General features: G+C 33.2%; 1 protein-coding gene across 3 annotated transcripts in view; it reads left to right on the top strand.

Moving 5' to 3' along the window:
- Nucleotides 1–22724, top strand: part of AGTPBP1 (ATP/GTP binding carboxypeptidase 1) — a 169247-nt gene that overhangs the window by 64656 nt on the left and 81867 nt on the right. For all 3 annotated transcript variants that reach the window (XM_045562705.1, XM_045562707.1, XM_045562706.1), the window contains exons 9-13: nt 4503–4540; nt 8238–8446; nt 10414–10591; nt 18125–18222; nt 18889–19005. In XM_045562705.1, coding sequence (XP_045418661.1) covers nt 4503–4540; nt 8238–8446; nt 10414–10591; nt 18125–18222; nt 18889–19005 — 640 coding nt within the window. The remainder of the gene's footprint in view (nt 1–4502; nt 4541–8237; nt 8447–10413; nt 10592–18124; nt 18223–18888; nt 19006–22724) is intronic.

Genomic DNA, 22724 nt, shown 5'->3' with positions numbered 1-22724 from the left:
CTTATAATGAATGGTAAGAAACACAAAGTGGAATCTACTGCTTACTATAAAGGACACGTGTAATTCAGTGAGTCTTAATATGATTAATCAGCAGATTGTTTAGTGTCTTGGGGAGTCTTGGCTTTCTTATCACTTTTTAAATAGAAGAGATTTATAACATATAGCATTTAAACAAAATGCCATAGGAAGAATGATTTATTTAATTTCTGTTATATTAGATTGCTCTCTATTTTCCAAAATACTTCTCTGAGGTATAGTTGACATGTGATAAATTATATGTATCCCATATGTACCATTTGACAAGAATTGACATATGCTTTACCCTTTAGGTTTAGTAGGTACCAAGAACCTACAGTAATTTTAGGGGCCCATAAAAATGTTTTAATTTCTATCAAGATTGTAAGAAAAAAATCAACTTTGAGGTCAAGAAAATGTTTTAATCTATGATATTAATATACATCACCTTTATACCAACATAGTTCTAAAATACTACAAAAATTTTAAATATTTTTTTTATGGAAAAAGGGGCCTATCAAGGCAGAAAAGTGCCTAGAGCCCATGAAAATTTATTATGTCCTGGATATAAGCCTGTGAGACCATCACCATGATCAAAATAATGAATGTTTCCATCACCCCTAGAAGCTTTATTGTACCCCTGGGTAATTCCTCCCTTGTTCCCCACTTTGGCTCTGGCAGTCATGGCTACACTTTCCATTACTATAGATTCGTTTGCATGTTCAAGAATTTTAAATAAATAGAATCATAATATGTGTGCTCTTTTTATGGGGGGGGTCTGGCTTCTCTCATGTATCATGATTATTTTCAGGTTCACTTTTATTGCATGTATCAAAAGTTTATTCTTTTTAATTGTTGAGTAGTATTCACAGTTAAATGCTGTATATGATTTGTTTATGCATTCACCTATTGGTAGACATTTGGGTTGTTTCTAGTTTTTGACTATTACAAATAAAGCTACTGTGAATGTTTATATACAAGACTTTTTATGGCCATATGTTTTTTATTTCTGTTGAGTAGATGCCTAAGAGTGGAATGGCTGGATCAAATGGTTGCTTTTGAAAAAAGTGCCTTTCTGTAACATGCTTAATCTTTCCTCCAGCTATTTGAACACATGGAGTAAATTGTAATAACTGTTTTAATGTTTTTTAACATTTATGTCAGTTCTAGGTTGGTTGCCATTGGTTTGTTTTTCCTCATCATTATGGGTCTTATTTCCCTGCTTTTTGCATGCCTGATAATTTTTTGATTGAGTGCTAGACATTGTGAATTTCACCTTGTTGGGTGCTGGATATTTTTGTATTTCTGTAAGTATTCTTGAGGTTTACTCTGGGATGCAGTTACGTTACTTGGAAATAGTCCAATATGTTGAAGTCTTTCAGATTTGTTAGATAGGATTAGAGCACTGTTTAGTCTAGGACAGATTATTTCCCACTTCTGAGGCAGAATGCTTCTGAGTACTCCACCCCATGGATTATGAGGGTTTCCAGTCTGGTTGGTGGGAACAGGCACTGTTCCAACCCTGTGCGAGTACTAGACATTGTTCTCCAATCATGTTGGATGGCTTTTCCCCAGCCTTGGTAGTTACTTCACACACTCGTGCGGATCACTGCTTTGTTGAATATTCTAATAGAAGCCTCTGCAAATCTCTGAGCTGCTCTTTCTGTATAGCTTTCTTTTTTGGGTACTCCACCTTGTGAACTGTAACCAACTTGGTCTTCCTGGACTCTCCATGTCCTCAATCGGGAATTCATGTGCGCAAGCCAGGGAATCTGCCAGGCTCTGTCTAGTTTCCATATCCCTGTGCTGTGGCTGGGTAGCTCTCTCAAGGTGCAGTAAGCTGGGGCAATTGTAGGGCCCGCCTCATTTGTTTCCATCTCTTATGGATCTCTATCTTTCGTTGCCTGATATCCAATATCTTACACAGTTGTTACATTTTGTTTATTTTTATTTTTATTTTTTTAATTGAGGATATTATGGGGGTACAAATATTTTGGTTACGTGAAATGCATTTGCCTCACCCAAGGCAGAGCTACAAGTGTGTCCTTCCCCCATGCAGTGTGCCCCATTTCTGTTAGCTGTGGGTTTATATTTTATTTAATTTTTTAAAAGTTTTATCAGGTGAGAGGGTAAATCTGGTTCCTGTTACTCCATCTTATCTGGAAATAAAAGTTCAGATAGCCTTCTCAAAGGGAGACTGACATTTCTGGTTTCATAATTTCCATTCTCAACAAGAGGCTTTTATTATTCACTTTTCATATCATTGAGGTTTTTTTTTTTTTTTTTTTTTGAGACAGAGTCTCACTTCGTTGCCTGGGCTAGAGTGAGTGCTGTGGCGTCAGCCTAGCTCACAGCAACCTCAAACTCCTGGGCTTAAGCGATCCTACTGCCTCAGCCTCCCGAGTAGCTGGGACTACAGGCATGCGCCACCATGCCTGGCTAATTTTTTCTATATATATTTTTAGTTGTCCAGATAATTTTTATTTCTATTTTTAGTAGAGACGGGGTCTCGCTCAGGCTGGTCTCGAACTCCTGACCTTGAGCGATCCACCCACCTCGGCCTCCCAGAGTGCTAGGATTACAGGCCTGAGCCACCGCGCCCGGCAGTCATTGAGTTTTTATGTGGCCCTAGGCATGTTATTTATATTCTAAAATCTGTAGTTTCTGTATTCATAAAACATGCCAATTTTGTGGATCAGGATTCTGTTTTAAGAATTAAACTAGAAAACACATGTATGAAGCACCTGTAACAATGTCTAGCATTTATCAGTCTTGCAGAGATAGTTTTCTTTTCCATTTTAATTTTTATAAATTACAGTTTCATTTGGAAGATCTATTTAGTTCCCTGTTTAATTTTGACCAATTTAAAAGCCATCCTTATTCTGAGAGTTTTATAATCTCCTATACATTTTATTGCATAACTATAAAAGTATGAAAAATTCCTTAACAATGATTCAGTGCAACAAAAATTTTATATATAACTTACTGTTCATTTATTAATACTTTTAACTCACCATTACCAACATTTTACACTGTTTTGAGAGAGTTACAGGTATGAATTTACAATATTTTAAAAAGTGTTATATTAATATATACTTTTTTTACTTTATAAATGTTATAAATATTTACATTGATAATATTTAAAGACATATACTTTGTTTTTATTTTACAAATGTTATTATAAAGATTTACTTTCTTTTTCTCAATAAACCAAAGTATAACTATTAAGAACTTTCTCTTACTGGGCATTTGTTGAGCACTTACTGTGTGCCTAGTCCTGGATGATTGTTACTGGATTTACTCTGAACTATGACCCATTTTAAACCTTCTAATCAATGTGCTCTTTACCTTTACTGACCTCTGGTCATGCTGCCTCTCCCTTACCACTAATGTATACAACCTTTATTTTACTGCCTTATTTTTGTTTTAAATTTCTTGATTAGTTTTTTTCATAGGTGTATACTTTTAATAAATAATGTAGATTGTAAAATTATCTGTGGAAGAGATAAGTTTGTTTTCTAACTTGCTACTGTGGGTATCTAGTAGGCATTCAACAAATGCTTAATGGTGAATGAAATGATTAGTTGACAACATATATCGTTTTAATGCAAATTAATTTGTAATTGTTGACCTTTTACTAAGAGGTACCATGGTATGTACCTTACATTTTTAAAGTTATTGAAGTTAAGAGCCATTTCTTCAGTAACTAATTTTTTAAAAAAGCTATTTGAATTACAGATTTTCCACAGTGATATTATATGTGTTTGTATAGCTGTTTAATAGCAGTTGATTTCACTGTGTGTAACTGAGAATTTATGTTTAAAGAAAATGTACCTTCCATTTTTAGTACTATTTCTTTGTCCTCTAAGGTGCAGTAAGAGTTTTTGTATATTATTAATAGTTAGGCTCATTATTCACTTTGGTGTCTCATGGCTGAAAAATGTTAAGGGCTTATACTTCTCCCCAAACTTCCAAGTTCCAAAATATTTTACATTTGTTATGACCATAAATAGGAAGATTATAGCTTGATAGAACTGAACTACTTTAAAGTTAGAAAGTTATATTATCTGTAAAATTTTGCGGTTAGGTGAACTTAATTTTGTGTTAAAACTTGTTTTTAATTCTTTTGCAAGTCAGAGCCTGTGATTCTTAGTATGATCCTTTGTTAAGTCTCTCGGGATCAGATACAGCTATAATAATTGATTTCATTCATCTAACTTCTGACAAAAAGACTTAGACATTGTTAATTTTCTTCTTTTTCTTTCTTAAAAATTTTGTTTTTTTGTGCTTATCTGTTGATATTTTAATCTTCCTCTTATTCAGTTTTAAGCTGAAGGAAGAGAAACATCATAATGTAATTAAATGTAACAAAAGCAAATTTGGGAATAGACAATAGAATAATTATCTGAAAAGACTGTGTGAATTTGCTATTGTAGATTAATTTTACTAGTTTTGTTGTTGTTTGTGTTTTCTTGTTGTGTTGACAGGGTTGCTTTAGACACACTTGCTGCATTGCTAAAATCAAGTAAGTTTTTAAATACTAGAAATACTAGATATTCTTTTTCTGAGAATTCTATTAATTATGTTAAAGAAACTGGAAATGCAGATTTAGTCTATAGTTATAAAGTTGGTTTATAATATTCTAATGTCAAAGTTGATTTTATCTTCTAGTGTATTTGATATACGTCATAATGCCATATTATGTTTATTGAGCTATAATTTATTCAGTACATTTATATCATTTATTAAAGCACATTGATTTCCTATTTCTGAGTTATTTATATGAACACAAAGCTCTGTTAGAAGAAGAAAACATGAAAATATTATAAAAATATCATTTTTAAAAGGTAAAGCTAGCATGGTATTGGGACCTTTTACTATGAGAAATATTTTGAATACCTACTAATTCTGATTTTAACTTAGAACTCTATTATTAAAAATTTCATTTATGCCATAAATTCAAATTTATAATATTTAAAAAATGACTATTCATGTAAATTTCTTGTAAATTAGTAAAATTCATTTATAAAATAAAGCACTGTGTTCTTTATCTTCAAAATTGAAGCATTGGAGTAGATGTTTCTTATGATGCCTTTGGAGAGTAATTATTCACATTTATATATTTTTTTCTCTACAAGATATTTAGTATCTCTATTTTAAATATTTTCATAAGTACTCCCATGGCTAATTGGTTAATGCTGATTAAATTAACATTTTGTTTAACCGTAATAGCATTTAGTCTTAAAGATCTGTGTTGGGCTTTCATATGTTTTTTGCCCCCAAGGGAGACATAGTTAACAGATAGTTCATCAGAAACTGTTCAGAGTGAGGCCAACTTGCCCTTAAGTTAGAATTACCAGAGGGTTTGTTTTTTTTTTTTGAATAGTAGCAAATGATTAACTGGAAATCTAATATGTGGTAAAGTAATGATTTATTAAATTTTAAAAATCACTTTAGGTATTAGTATTTTATACTAGAGTTTGACATTTAAAAATTTTATTTTTGAAATGAATATATGGTACTCAGTTAGATGAGCTGTGTAGCTTTATTTGCATACATGATGTGATAAGCTTTAGACCAAGATCACAATATAGGGATTGATTTTAAAAGGTATTTGTAGCCTTGCCTTGATGTGCCCTGACTTTGTGGTTCAGACTCCATAAAGATTAATTCTTGATATAGGTATATACTTTTGATTTGGAGTAGATTAGGGTAGCTATTAAAACTAAACTTTCATTAAAGTTTACTAATTTTCAGAGTCACTGATGGCAAAGTCATTACTTCTAAGTTAGTAAACTCTTGTAAGTTTTAAGTATTTTATAGAAATCAGTTAACCTTAGATGACTGAAATCTGATACATTCAGTTTTAAGTAATAGTCTTCTTTTGACTGCCTCCCTTCTTTGTCATTGGAGGGTGGTTGGCACACATACATGTTTATTCCACTAGAATTCAAAAAAAAGTAACTGACAAGTAGAATGACTCTGCTTTATATTTAATATATTTTCAAAGGACACATGGCACTAAATAGGATGAAATTTTAATAATGCAAAATAATATTTAGCACACTGCATATTTTTAAACAATGGAATTTTGGAATATTCTCATTTTTGTTTTTAATTCCTTGTTTTTTTGGAGATGATAGTCATTATAAATGGGAAAGTATAGAACAAAGAATATGTATACACACGGAGTCCAGAAAGATAAGCAGCTCAGTTGCTGTTGTTGGAGTATAGATTAGACACTGCAGCCTAAAGGCAAACCTAAATTGTCTTTTAATTAGTATGGGAAGAAGAGACATAGGCTGATTTGGAATTTAGTATGCTGAGCACATGAATAAAAATCCTTTTACTAATGTTTTAATTGTGCTCAGTGCAGATTGAAAATAACTCTGTTCACTTCTTTTAAGGGTCATTCAACACCTGGGTTTGAATTATGGGCAATTTTCTTATTTGATCTTTCATAAGGAGTTTTAATATTTATCATAAATACCATTTAGGCTATTGGAAATTCTAGTGGAAACACACAAAGTTTATAATAGGAGTTACAATGATCATAATGGCTTTTAACAAAAGCATATTCAACAGCTAGTAGACTAAAGGCTTATATATTTCAGTTGGTGTAAAGAAAGTATGTATTCATTTAAAATGCGTGAAACTTATTGGTCAGAATAGTTTAACTGATTTTGTAAATAGCCAGCCTTACCAAACTACCTATTCTGGACACAATAGAGGTTTTAAAGCTTTCACATAAAAAAGATTTTTCCCCCCTAGTGAGTTTCTTCCACCTTTCTAATGTGAAAACATAGTTCTGAGAAGGAATTAATAAGTTATGTCCTGGATATGTATTATAGCACATTTGGAAACTGTAATAATTCAGGAAATTGAAATCAGTGGAGCCTTACTGTTGCATTGTCGTAGTGTCCATGCCATGAACAAAGGGGTCATTTTATAGGTAAACTTGATATGAAGATGAGGCTGGGCGCGGTGGCTCACGCCTGTAATCCTAGCACTCTGGGAGGCTGAGGCGGGAGGATTGAGACCCCGTCTCTACTAAAAATAGAAAGAAATTACCTGAACAACTAAAAATATATAGAAAACATTAGCCGGGCATGGTGGTGCATACCTGTAGTCCCAGCTACTCGGGAGGCTGAGGCAGAAGGATTGCTTGAGCCCAGGAGTTTGAGGTTGCTGTGAGCTAGGCTGATGCCACAGCACTCTAGCCCGGGCAACAGAGTGAGACTCTGTCTCAGAGAAAAAAAAAAAAAAAAGACAAGATGAGTATTTCCTTTTAACTAAACAACCTCAGGTGGGTTGGTATTCCACATTATCTTGCACTCCTTTTAACCGACCCACTAAAGGAGTGCTGGGTGGCTTGCTCAGTCTCTTGCTATGATATGATTCCCTTGCCACAATCTTAATAAAATGCACCCTGTTGGTTAATAATCTTAAATATAAATACTTTAAAAAGAATAAAATTAGGTCAAATTTGTGGATTTATTTCTGTTAATTCTCCAATAAAATTGACTATTTACAAAAATCCTTTAATGTAGTTTTAATTATAATAAAAATTTAATGACTAGAAAGCAAGAAAGCATTATTTTCTAATCATGTAATGCTCTTTACATTTCATTTACTGAAAAGTTTCATAAGTATTTTTGACTTACCATTGTTATAGCATGGATATTCATATAATTGTGGGGTTATTAGAGCAATTAATTTTAGTGGAAACACATAAAGTTTGCACCAGGCGATACCATTGAATAGAGTTAATTTCAGTGGAAATACAGAGTTTGTAATAGAAGTTACAAAAATGACAATGGCTTTTAACAAAATCATATTCATAACTAGTAAGTTAAAGGCTTATATAGTCCATTTGGTGTAATTAAAGTCAGTATATTCATAAATTTTAAAATACATGAAGATTTTGTTAGTAAACAAAAGCATTTAAAAAGATGTAGTTCTACTTTTAGTAGAGATTTTGATATTTGTAAATTGTGAAACAATAGATGGGCAGATTTCAGGAAAATGTTGTAATTTGCCATCTAGAACTTATCATATTTATTTTGTTAGAAAAAAAGGTTTAGATATATGGTCATCATTTTTTGGGAGGGGGGGAAGTCTTACAAGAATTCATCATAAGATTATATTTTTAGTTTGATTTATTCTACCACTTTCTTTTATCATTTAAAAAAATATTCTTTCTCAATTTTCTTTTGTTAAAGAAACAAATGCCAGGAGAGCTGTAGACAGAGGATATGTCCAAGTGCTGTTAACAATTTATGTAGATTGGCACCGCCATGATAATCGGCATAGAAACATGCTCATTCGAAAAGGAATTTTACAGAGTTTAAAAAATGTTACAAACATCAAGTTGGGAAGAAAAGCATTTACTGATGCCAATGGGATGAAAATTCTGTATAACACTTCGCAAGTGAGTTATTTTCTTGTTGTTATTCTACTTATGATTTGATTCGGTTCTTAAGAAAACTGAATTAGTGTGCAAATACTCAGGAAAGTATCATATGATAAATACAGTTTTTGAAAAATCTTAAAACCAAAAACACAATAATTTCTCACATATGGCCTCAGACAGAATTTGAGAAAATGGTCAGTGCACATCTCTGCAACACGAGATTTTATTTTTTTCCAAAGGTAAAGGGAAGATGTATAAATCCATCCACTGAGCAGGAAGGGATTCCATACAGCTAGGTTTCTAGGATGTATAGTTGGCTGTACTCAGTTTTGCGTGCCCCTCTCATAAGTTACCTGTGGATCCTTTACAGCTGGTAGGGCGGTTCTGTTGTCTTGGTTGTGTCCTCTTGGTCTTCCGTGACAAACTTACCTCTTTCTACATGATAATAATTAAGAACCTTTTTTGAATAGAGATGGTAACAAAAATGAAACCTGGAGCTGGGAATGTTAGTTCTGCCAGCCATCTTAAGTGTAAACATTCTTGACAGTATATTCAGCAAGATCCTTTCTAGCATCTGTAGAAGACCATCAGTCATGGGGAATGGGAATGTTGTGATACAAACCTTTTGTTTTTAGAAGGCTATAATTATTAGAAATCTATCTTTTCGAAAATACCATCCAGTTATTTTGGTTGTGTCCTCTTGGTCTACATGACAAACCTTGTCTCTTTCTACATGATAATAAGTGAGACATCAGAACACACATTTTAATTGTTTACCTGTAGCTTTTTCTTTCCTAGGTCAATCATATGCACTTGTTTTTACTATTCCTAGTATAGACAGCAATGGGTATTTGATACATGAGGAAGAGTTAGGTGACTTTGTTTATGCCCCTTAACATTTCTGAGCCTTAATTTCTCTTCTTTTTTGACAGGTCATATGTGAAAATGTGTATTAAAAATTTTACAGTGTATCAAAGTGCCATCTAAATGTCAATTGTCACTAATAATAATACTGTTATATGACAGTTTCAAACCCCCTATCCCTCAGCCCTTCTTTTTTTCTTTTCTTTCTTTCTTTCTTTCTTTTTTTTTTTTGGTGCAGCCCTTCTCAAGATTAGATACCAGGGGAGCAGATCAAACTGTTGCAACTTTAAATTGTGATATTCATGCTATTCTTTCATAAGTTGAATAGCCAATTTGTGAGAAGTGCGTTTGCATGATAACTGATACAGTTCTGAGAAAGGCTTGGTCAGATGCATGTTCCTTTTTCTTTCTTTCTTTTTTTTTTTGAGACAAAGTCTTGCTCTTTTGCCCTGGCTAGAGTGCCGTGGCATCAGCCTAGCTCACAGCAACCTCAAACTCCTGGGCTTAAGGAATCCTTCTGCCTCAGCCTCCCGAGTAGCTGGGACTACAGGCATGTGCCACTATGCCCGGCTAATTTTTTTCTATATAAATTTTTAGCTGTCCAAATCATTTCTTTCTATTTTTAGTAGAGACGGGGTCTTGCTCTTGGTCAGGCTGGTCTCGAACTCCTGACCTCGAGCGATCCTCCCGCCTCGGCCTCCCAGAGTGCTAGGATTACAGGTGTGAGCCACCATGCCCGGCCTTCCTTTTTATCTCTTACAGCTTTTAAAACTTCTTTCTTAATCTTTTTTTCCTTAAAATTTAAGGAAATTTAATTTCTTTTTTGTTTTATGCCCTAGGCTTGCTAAATGACCCCTAAATCACTCCAAAGATGGCACTAATCTCTGCTTAAACTACTTAATGAAAAATCCTACTCAATTTGCCACATGAGGTTCTTATTTACAAATAGACATTTCTGAAAAATATAGCTATTATGTAATTATCTTATGTTAAAATATTGGTTATTGTGATGTTTGTTTCTAGAAAATTATTGATGTATTACTTTCTGAAGTATTATAAAATTGGCTCAGTTATTCACCAAAGACACGTTATCTTTTTTTTCCCCTTTTCTTAAAAAATAGGAATGTTTGGCAGTCAGGACTCTTGACCCTCTTGTCAACACCTCCAGTCTGATAATGAGGAAGTGTTTTCCAAAAAATCGCCTGCCACTCCCAACAATTAAAAGTTCTTTCCATTTCCAGTTGCCGGTTATCCCTGTGACTGGCCCTGTGGCTCAGCTCTACAGTCTACCCGCCGAAGGTAGGACAACAGGTCACTGCTGGCTTCCTTAGTTCTCAGAATTATGCGACTTTGTCACCTTTTTACTCTGTTCAATTCCTCAGCGAAAGAAGGCCTTAATGAACACAACAAACTTTTATATTTTATTTTAGTTAATAAGTATTTCTTTAAGTATAACAAATTAGAGTCTAGTAATTGTTTCCCAGTGTGGGATGTGTTATATATATGTAAATGTGAATTGTGAAATAAGGAACATTATTTGATAGTTTATATACATTTTCAAAGTATAAGAATGTAAACATTAAATGTTTAGGTAATTATGTTTGGGTTTACGTTTGTACTTTTTTTAGTGAATTTTTTTCTTAAGTTAAAAAAATGTAATTATCAAAATTGTTATAGCTTTCTGCTAAACAAAAACTTGCACATGACTTACCTGCATGAAAATATGAAATTATCAGAGGTAGGCTGTTTGTCATTTTCTGTGTAATACCATAGGTATGAAGGAAAGGAAGTAAGAGTTTAAGCTTCTTTATGTAGTAAAAAAGATTTTTTTTTGTATGATCTAATAAAGTGGAAAAGGAAAAGTAGTCTAGGCAATTAATAGAATTTCTATAGTGTTTTCTTATCAGTTGATTACTTTTTTGAAAAAATTGAAGATTATTTATATATAAGAATACTTACTTGAAATAAGTGTTTGAACAGAATTTTCAAGTAATTATAATTAGTTTCATTATGCTTGATATAGATTTATTAATGGTATATATCATAGGGTATATTATGATTTTATTTTTAAGTATTTTAAAATAATTATCAAAACACAAGTTTAATTGATATAAAATATCAAAATAAGAGTATTCAGAGACTAACTTATAAGTAAGATAGCTAAGTAAAAATAATGGTCTAATTCCTTCTTCCCATTCCATTTGGAATTATCAGCAGACCTTAAAAATAGGGGACAATCTGTAATAAATCTGAAAACTAGGTAAGAGGGACTTCCTCTGGAACAAGCATAAAACTTGCAACCAATATGGTAGAGATATGAGTAGATTCAGGAAGAGCATCAAGTCTCTACTCTCCTTTTATGAAATGCAGTATCTTTGACTCCAAGTTGAGGTGTCACTAGCACCTCATTTGGAGGGACAATCAGAGAGCAGTTGGAATCCCTTTCTCTCCTATTTCTCAGCATAGGATTGGCGGGGTTTAAGCGGCAGTTCTAACTGGTAGAAAGCTGGCAAGGCTTGTCTATGATGTTACAGATAGTAACACCAGGAAGGATGTAGGATATATCCCATAGTGTTCTTTATTTAGTGTCTGGATTGATGGATAGAGAAAGCTGATCTCTAGTGCAGTGAATTCACCAAATGTGGGAAGAAACAACAGAGGTGATAATTTTCTGCCTGCTTCTGCGACTGATGAATCGCTGAACTAGAAATGCAGATGTACATTGGCTAACTAGCCTTCATGATTAAGATGTGAGAGGAGGCTTCTAATAGCAACTCTGTAGGCCCAAGAAAATTACCTTCATTCTGTTTTCCTTCTTCTCCCATGTCAGGCTTCATTATATCACAATCTTTATTATTTTTTGTCTTTCTCAGCTAGAATGTTAGGTCCATGAGGATAGGTCTGAGCTGAGTTTTACGACATTTCTGACACCAAATATGTGGCTTTTTTCCTCACATCAGCCAATTTCCAATTCTTCAGATACCTGCTGGGTGTTCAGTTCTGACACCAACTACCTGGAGTTAGTGTAGACCCCACAGGTTAAGACTTCAGTCCCACAAAACTGTCCCCACGTCAGACACCAATTACAAGTGCATGCCACCTGTATTTCTGACTGACTGGACGTAAAGTTGGTGGATTGGGTTCCCATAACCCCTTCCTCAGGGTTGAGAATTTGCTAAAATGGCTCACAGAACTTAGGGACACTTTTTACTTATGTTTACTGGTTTATTATAAAGGCTATAACTCAGGGATAGCCAAACGGAAGAGATGCACAGGGCCAGTATGAAAAAAGGGGTGTGGAGCTTTCATGCCCTCTCCAGGCATGCCACCCTCCCATCACCTTGATGTGCTCACCAACCCAGAAGCTCTTTGAGCCCCATCATTTAAAGCTTTTATGGAGGCTCCAATACATAGGCATGACCAATTAACAATTTTTTATTAAATCAATGTCCAACCCCTCTCTCCTTCTCAAAGGTTGAGGAATGGGGCTAAAGTTCCAACCCTCTAATCATGACCAGTCTCCATCCTGAAGCCATCAAGGGGCTCACCAAAGAGTCACCTCATTAGAACAAAAGATTCTCCTATCACCTAGGAAATTCGAAGGGATTTAGGAGCTGTGTGCCAGGAACCAGGGACAAAGATCAAATACATGTTTATTACGAAAGGACTGTTGTTTTTTTTCTTCATGTTATCTTCAGCATCTGTTTGATTACATTGGACTTAAGTATGTATTTAATATTTGTTGAAGGAATAAATTGAGCTGGCTTCTCTTGAATGTTAAATGCCAGAAGATAGTAAAGCAGCATGTATGGAGATTTAAAGGAAAAGAGTTCTGACTTAAGATTTCTGAACCCTTCTGAGTTGCAATCATATGTGAAGGTGACATATCCTTAGGTGTGCCAGGGTACAGAATTAAATTACCCAGGTACCCTTTCTGAAGTAATTGTGTGAAATACTACTCCAGCCAGTCAAGTAATGAATTAATGATGTCAAGACTGCAGAAGATACAGAAGAGTATTTGTATTAAACATTGTAACTTGTTAACTATGTAATACTAAGTAATTGCTGTACCATTAATAGGAAACATAATGAATTCTTGGCAAAAGATACATAATACATAATTATTATAAACTGGGTCTTTTACATAAATAAACTAAAATTTATATTGATAGATTTCCTAATATTACACTAATTTTACATTTCTAAAATGAAAATTATAGAAAATGTAGTTGAAATATATATTTTCCAATGTAAAAGTAACATCTAGAACAGAGATCCTTAGATTGGGTTCCATAGAACTATAGGAATACATGGATGGGCTTCAGAGACTATGAACACTTTGAAATTCTATGTGAAATTATGTGTGTTTTTTTTTTTCTTTGGAAAAAATTTTCAAGGGGTACATCACTGCCGTGGAAAAGCAAGGACATTTCAAAGATGCACAGGGCTAAATATTATACCAAGCAAGAACAGGCATATCAGTTTCAGTAAGAAATCTAAATGGATAAAAATACTCCTATTAAAAGAAACACTATCAGATTGGATTAAAAAACAAAATATAACTAGCTGACACATACTGCAGACTCTTAAAACGGCACGGTGGAAAGCTTGAAAGGAAACAGATTGGTAAAGATATAGCTGTTATCCCCAGCCCAAAAGAGGTGAGGAAGACAGTATTACTATAGTGCAAAATATAAATAAAGAACAAAAAAAAGTTTAAAATAGTACAGCAAAGATTATTTTATACAAGCTAGATAACATATGTGCCAAATAATAGCATAAATATAGATAAAAGTATAATCATTTGAATAACAAGGAGAAATGGATAGAAGCAGTAGTAATTTTAATATACTTCTAAATTCTTGGCAAATTAAATGGAGGAGGTTAAATCGATCTAAGTGGATGCTAAAGATAACTCCTTCTAATACATTTTAATATACAGTTGATCCTTGAACAATGTGGGGATTAGGGATGCCCGTTCTCCATGCAGCCAAAAATTTGCATATAACTTTTAATTCCCCCAAAACTTAATTACTAATAGCTTACTGTTGAGAGAAAGCCCTACCAATAACATAAACAATTAACACATATTTTGTATTTATGTGCATTATATGCTGTATTCTCACAATAAAGTAAGCTAGAGAAAAGAAAATGTAATGAAGAAAATTATAAGGAAGAGAAAATATATTTACTATTCGTTAAGTGGAAGTGGTCTTCATCCTCATCATCTTCACGTTGAGTAGGCTGAAGAGGAGGAAGAGGAAGGATTGGTTTTGCTCTCTCAGGGTGTCAGAGGCAGAAGAAAATCCACATACAGGCAGATCTGTGCAGTTCAAACACATCTTGTTCAAGGGCCAACTGTATGATCGAAATGGCCAATATTCGAGGAAAATATAAATAACTAAAATTTACTTAAATAGTAAAAAACCTGAAATTGAATATGCAATCAAGTTTCTTCAATGAAGACACCAAGTGCTGATGGTTTCATAGATTAGTTCTCTCATCTTTCAAGAAATTTTCCTATGCTTTATTTTCCAGAGCATAGAAAAAAAGGAAAGTTTAGAAGCTAGCATGATGCCGAAAACAAAACCTGGTAAGGATAATCTGAAACAACCTGCTGATCAGTGTCACTCATAAAAGTAAATATAAAAATCCTAAAATACTAGCAAATTGAATTGAGCAGTATTTTTTTTGTAGGAGGACATTTTGACCACGTAAGGATTATTTTTAAGAAAGTAAATTCACTGTAATATTAAGACTTAATTAGTAAAATTTATTAGCAATAGGTCAAAGGAAGAAAACCAGGTGATCATGTCAGTAAATGACATGAAGAGATTTCATAAAAACCATACCAGTTATAGATAAAATTTCTTAGGGAAACCAGGAATATTTCTTGAACAAGCTGAGTGAGTATTATCTAATTTAATTTAATAGCCAACATCACAAATACTAATGAAATGTTAGAGGATGTCTCTCTCAACCATTATTATTTAATATCATTTTGAAAACTCTAGCTAAATTAGAAAGGCAGGGAAAAAAGAAAGGTATCAGTATCTGTGGAGGATATTACTGTCTACATAGAAAATCCAGGCAAATAGTTTATAAAACATGGCTTAGAGAAAAAAATTCAGTAAAGTACTTATAAGAACAGCAAATAAAATTCAGTAGCTTTCCTACACACACACACACACACACACACACACACACACACACACACACATACATATTAATAAAAAATTAGGAAACAAAGGGAAAATAGATCACATTTACAGGAACAATAGCAACAACAAAATAAAACCTTTTGGAATATACTTTCCAAATCCTTACAGAAAGTGCTGACTCATTAACGATTACATTATATAGATGTATGATTTTTCTAACTACTTTCCTATATTTATAAGTTGTTTCCAATATTTCTGATTTTACTATAAATGAGCCAAGGGCATTTTGAAAAATAATAAGAATTTTGGTTCACATTCTCTCATTTTAATTGTATGATTAAGCTATTATTAATTATTCATGATGGTATAAGAATAGATCTTTCGAATAGAAAACAAAGTCTCAGACACTCTAAGCTATATGGCATTTCATATCTGGAGTATAAACCCAAAGGAAAATATCATGTAAAGGAAAATATTTGAAAGATTTGACTAGAAATTAAAAACGTTTTCTTTGTGACGGTGAACTGTGTTTTCCCCTTTCTCTATCCAAGCAGTCTTTTGTTTGCAGTAGGCCTTTCTGAATTCAATCCCTTTCTTTTTTACTAAGAGTTCTTTCTTATTCCTTTTATTTTTCTAAATGTCAGTTCTTCCCCTGTTTATCCATGACTAACTGCTGTTAGGGCATAGGTAGACATAAGTAGACCCACGTTACCATATGCAGTATGAATATTTTTTGCTGTCTATTTCCAAAAAGAACTTGAGGCAATTTGGTACCTGTATTAATTAGGGTAGACTAAGCATAGTCACTCAAACAACAATAGTAATAAACATTTTTATAATACATACTCTCTGCCTGGCACTTTACATATTTTTACTCCTTTAATGCTCACAAGAATACTATGAATAGCTGTCTCCGTAATATAGAGGAGGAAACTAAGACAGAAAGCAGTTATATAACTTGCTCAAGGTCCAATAGATAGTAAGTGGGGGAGCCAGGATTTGAATTCAGGTATTCTGTCTCAGGCTCTGTCTCCAGAGCCACTTTGCTATACTGCCACAAGGTAGTTTTTTTCCTCACACATATCCGTCTAGAAGATAGACAGATGGTCCTGCACAGCAGACCTCTGTTCTAGGTCATCAAAGGAAAGAGGTTCTCTTTATTTTGTTTTTAATTATCTTCTATGGTGATTTGCTTGTGTGCACGTGGAAAATGAGAAGGAACATGGAGGAGAGGGCAGTTTTCTTTTTAAAGAACATGACTTGGGATTTGTATTCATCATTTTGCTTCTTATACCTTTGGCCAAAATTTAGTCACATATATGGCTATGACTACTGCAGGAGAGGCTGATATCCCTACAGCTAAATTTCAGGGGTTCAATTACTAAAATGAAGGAGAGGAAACCAGATACTAGGGGTACAGTTAATAATCTTTTCTATAAGTCACATTGGAAATAGAAGTCAAAAAGAGTTTGAAAAAATATCTTTTAAAAATGTTTTCTACTTTGCTTAAAAGCACTTGTGTTACATGAGAAGCCTCAAAGTACTCTTCTACTCTTCCTCCCTTGTCTCCCCCTAGATCCATGGTCCCATGTCCTTTTACATTCTACTCCCTGAGTTTTTCTTTAATGCATATTCTTTCCTCTCCTGTACTACTGTATTGGTCCAGGCAGTTATTAGGGTTTTTTTTCCTATTAATTGGTCTCCCTACACTCATACTCTTCCTCTCTCACGCCTGCCAGAGTGATCTTTTGAAAATGCAAGTTGTAGCCATTCTTCTCTTGAAAATTCTCAGTGCTTATCTTCTGTAGGTTAAAAGTCTAAACTATTCAGCTTGCTATATTATATTCTTTATTTTCTCATCTTATTTGCCTTTCAGTACTTTCTTAAGCATACTATGCATCCTAGTCATACTTATTATTTTCAAAGGTATTGTCTAACTTTCTTATTTTAGAATTATTATTTACTCTGCTTAAAAGTTACACTCACCTATCCTTATATTTACATAGAAATCTGTTACACTTTCTTCAAGGTGTTGCTTAAATATCACCTGTTCTGTGAAGTGGTGAGCTATCAACCCTTTTGCCCCAAGTGGTTTGCAATTAGTTATTGTATCCCTGGTTTTCCCATAGTACTTTGAAGTTCATGTTTTCATTAGTGTTTATCTTCTGTATTAAAATTACTTGTTTACTCCTTTCTGCTCTTTAACCTCACGAATTCCCTGAGGACAGGGACTGTATTTACACATCTTAAAAAAAAAAAAAAAATTCCCAGCACACCAGCACAATATGTGGCACATAGTCATTGAAAAATGGGAGGAGAATTTGTAAGGGATGAAGTGAATCATTGAAATTTATCGTAAGTAGGAAACAGATTGTTTCATTAAGGCTGTTGCAACATAAGACAGTATTAATTTTTTAAAACTGAGAACATTAGTAAAAACTCATTCAGTTTTGTAGTGTTTTCTAAATTTTAAAGCACTTTCACGTATTATCTCAAAGGTTTTTCAACAGCTAGGACAGCATTAGGACATTTTTAATAAGAAATCTTGTTTACTTTTTCTTTGGTAATTGAAATACTTTATATATACATATATATATAACATTCTACCTTTGTATGTGCATGTCATAGAATGCTTACCTCTGACCTACTTATAGCACATTTTGTATCATAGTGGATGACGTAGTAGATGAAAGTGATGACAACGATGATATTGATTTAGAAGCTGAAAATGAAACCGAGAATGAAGATGACTTAGATCAAAATTTTAAGGTTAGTATAAATTTCTGTCATTAGTCAACTTTATAAATTTACAGTTGTAAAATAATGATTGAGTAAATAAATATATATAATGGTAGATTAATTATCCACATCTTTTTACCATGGATGTCTGCAGTTAAAGGGGCAGATAATGTTGCTTAAAATCTGCTAGTCTTTTTTTTTTTTTTTTTTTTAGGACAGTCTTGCTCTGTTGCCCCAGCTAGAGTGCAGTGGTATGATCATAGCTCACTGCAACCTCAAATTCTTGGGCTCAAGAGATCTCTTGCCTTAGTCTCCTGAGTAGCTGGGACTACAGGCATGCGCCACCATGCCCAGCTAATTTTTTTGTTTTTCTATTTTTAGTAGAGATGAGGGCTTGCTATTGCTGAGGCTGGTCTTGAACTCCTGACCTTAACGTCCTGCCTGGGCCTCCCAGAGCACTATAATTACAGGTGGGAGCCACTGTGCCCCTCACTACCCTTTAATATGAGCAACATGATGGCAATTTAGGGAGATTGAGGAGAGCATACTTTAGTCTTGATCTTGACAGAGGTTTTTCTGCCTTGAGCCCATCTCTAAATTACATGTAATTTATAACAGGGAACATTTTTAAATCTAATGTATTCTGTAATTTTTTGTTTTGTTTTAAGTGCTAACATGCTATGTTTTAAATTTCAGAATGATGATATTGAAACAGATATTAACAAACTAAAACCCCAGCAAGAACCAGGACGAACAATAGAAGAACTAAAAATGTATGAACACCTTTTCCCTGAGCTTATTGATGATTTTCAGGTATAAATATAGAAAATTCAGCATCCTAACTGATTTTAATAAAAAGTTCTTTTTTTCCTCCCTTAGGCCTATAATCACTTTTAATTTGCTTTTCATTTCTAAAAAGTGAAACTAGCATTGCTTTCCTGAGTGACATTGGATAGTTATGTCAACATTCTCAGCTGCAGTTGCTTATAACCTCAGTAAATGAGGAGTGATGGACTAACTTTAATTTTTTGTCACATTTTTCATCACTTTTAATTGACATAAATTTTTTACTCTTTTTCTTATATTCTTTAAAATGACATTTCAAAATCTTGTCAGTCTTTCTTGTATCAGTTGTGTTCAACTAATGGGAGGTGAGGACTAAAAAAGTACTGAATTAAAAATATAGTCTCAAGAGCAAAGTTGATTCATAGGAAGAATGACTTATTAACATTTCTCTCCCTCACTTATTTACCAGAATATAATATAGTCAGCCTGCATTAATTACACAGCAAGTGAAGTTGACTGAATTGTTGTCAATTAGTAGATCTAGTTTCATATTTTCACCCTGTTGCTGACTTTTGGTGAGTCCTTGGGTAAGTCTTTGAAACTGCTCAGGATCTTAAAGTGTACTAGATAATCTCTCAGATTTGTTTAGTGCTTGCTGCAAACTCCTTTTGTTCCCCACATTCCATGTACTTAATTTATGGTTGCTTAAAGAAAAAGACTTTAATGTGAGGCAATAGGTGAGAAATAAAAAAGAAATCTTTTCCAGCTAATATATACATTTAACAGTTCTAATTACTTAGTTGTTCAGGTTTCTCTTTGGGAACTTACGAGCCTTGGATGCAGTAGAAGATGCAGCAACCTCATCTCCCCCACCACCCGCCGCCCCACCTCCCTTGCCTTTACCCAGGTGTCTTGGTACTCCCCCTAGATTTGAGGTACATTAGAAGCCACTTTGAAATCAGGGGTAGTAGAAGGAGGGCAGGGATAAAGGAGAAAGTATTTGTCAAAAAAAAAAAAAAAAAAAAAGGAAGAAGAAGAGGAGGCAGGAAGAGGAATTTAGGAAAGGGTACAAGTTGATTTTCTTCTGTTCAACCTACAGCAGTTACCTTGCTGCTCTTTTAGCACATTTGTGCCCAGCTAAGAAACATTTGAAAATAAAACCCTAGAGGTGAATACTGCTAAATCAAGGCAGAAAAATGCTGCAGAAGGGATTTGGGGAGGGAATCGATTATTGTATGAAGAATTCACCTATTTTCTTCTCTGCTTATGAGCATGTGAGAAATACATATAGTAACTTCCTCTTATCCACAAGAGATACATTCCAAGACCCCTCCAGTGGATGCCTGAAACTGGATAGTATTGAGCCATATATATTCTGTGTTTCTTTGATCTGATAATTGAAATGGCTACTAAGTGACTAATGGGTAGGTAGTGTAGACAGTGTGGATATGCTGGACAAAGGGACAAATCATGTCCTGGGCAAGATGGGCATGTGACAATTCGAGATTTCATCACACTACTCAGAATGGTGCACAATTTAAAACTTATGTTTATTTCTGGATTTTTTCATTTAATATTTCAGACTGTGGTTACCCTCCAGTAACTGAAACCGTGGAAAGGGAAATCTTGGATAAGGGGGGGACAACTGTAATGTGAATACAAATTGTAGTTTTGTTGTGGGAATAGAGAAAAGTAATTTTATAATAGTTATCCAGGCCAGAATTTTGATTCTCATACTTTCACAAGCGAGATTTCTTTCTTTTATTCTCTGATAAGTTCTTCTTGCATGTCTATGTTTAGATTCCCTGTTTTCCTAATCATAGTTCGTCAGCCGGAATAGGCTAACCTTGATGGTTTCCTACTTGGCACCTTAAGAACTTATCCAGCTCTTTTTTTCATACATCTGTGGTAGCATGATGATATTTACCTTAGGGACTTTGGTTCTATTTTGTTTCTGTTTCTTTTTTTCCTCTTTTTAAGTTGCTTTTAAATTTTTATTGAAGTTATTCATGGAAGAAGTTTAAACAGTCAAATAGTTTTGCATAGATAGTCCACTTCCCTCTAATTCCTGAAATCATTTTTAGCATGTTTTTGAAGTTAATCCTCATATCTCTAAATTTTATGTTGAAAGTACCATGTCTTGATTTTTGTTGCTTTCGTTCTTTCTTTTTTGTGCATTGTCTTCTTAAGATAGATATCCGGTAATTTTCAGCTTTTCTTTTTTTTTTTTTTTTTTTTTTTTTTGTGTGTGTGTGTATGTATTTAGGCTATAAATTACCCTTTAATTACTGTTTTAGCTGCATCTCAGTAATTTTGGTGTTTAATATTTTCATTATCTTTGCATTGAAACTTAATTTCCATTATGTTTTTTTCTTCGATTCACTTTTTAATTTCAAAGTTGGCTTTTTAGTTTCTAATTTTTTTATATTTTTTATTGACATAGCATGTTATAGTGGGATAAGAACACATTTTTTATAATTATCTTTTGAAATTTTTGAGGCTTGTTTTATTTGAGTATGGTCAACTTTTGTTACTATTTCTTGTGTGCTTACAAAGAATTATTCTGCAGTTGATAGGCACAGTTGTACATTTGCCTATTAGGACAAGATTGTTAATTGTGTTGAGAAGTTAGTTCTTTTCTATCCTTCCAAATTTTTATTCTTAGTCTATCAATTACTGTGAAAAGTATGTTAAAAATTTCTCACTATGAAAAAAATTCTCCTTGTGATTATGAATCTGTTTCTCTTTGCTTGTATGTCAGTTTTTGTTATATACTTTGAGACTTATTTATTGTGTATACATGTAAATTGCATTTCATTCCTTTTTGAATTGGACTTTTTATTATTAGGAAGTTGATTCTATCTCTAAGACTTTTAAGACAAAGGCATTTCTAAAAAATATTAATGTAGTTACATTAACTTCAGTTATGTGCCTGGTATCTTCTTCAGTCTTACTTTCAGCTTTTCAGTAACCTTAAATGTGTATCTTTTAAGCAGCATATAGTTGGATTTTTAAAAATAAAGTGAGTTTTGTCATTTAACTGGAACATTTAGATCATTTACATATAATGTAATTATTCCTATGTTTGGATTTATATTTATGAAATCTTATTTTGTATTTCCATTTATTTTATCTCTTTTTCTTATTCCATTTTTTTCTCCTTTACTAGTTTGAAAGCTATAGTCTTGTTAGTTTTTATTTTAATCAACTTTTTGAGGTATAATTTACATAGAATAAACTACATCAGCTTAAAGCGTAAGTTTGAGTATTGACATATATGAAAAAATTCTAGTTACTCTTGTTATTCTAACATATTTGTCAAAATCTGAAGTTAATTAAGACCTTTTTTCTTCTTTAGTGGTAAAAGGAAACTGAGAATATTTTATTATCACTTCCCGTCAACTTATATGCATTTGATTTATGTCTTAACTGTAGCTTTTAAAAAACCTATATTATGATACGCTTTATTTTTTTACATTCAGTGTAGACTTACCCACATTTTTATCACTTTAAAATTTTTCATTACTTATTGTTTCTCAGAACTTCTGCCTGGGATTTTTTTCCTTTTGCTTGAAATATGTTATATTTAGTGATATGCATCTTTATTTTGTAATTGTTCTTTTCCTTTTTTTTTTCTTTCTTTCTTTTTTTTTAGAAAAGCAACAGGTATGTAATCGTTCCTAAAATTAATCTTTTTTCCTCTGGCTACTTTTAAAAAATAAATTTTATTGAGATGTAATTTACAT

This window comes from Lemur catta, chromosome 10, assembly GCF_020740605.2.
Source record: "Lemur catta isolate mLemCat1 chromosome 10, mLemCat1.pri, whole genome shotgun sequence".
NCBI lineage: Eukaryota > Metazoa > Chordata > Mammalia > Primates > Lemuridae > Lemur > Lemur catta.
Note: the sequence above shows the minus strand (reverse complement) of the source record. Positions and strands in the feature narration are given on the sequence as shown.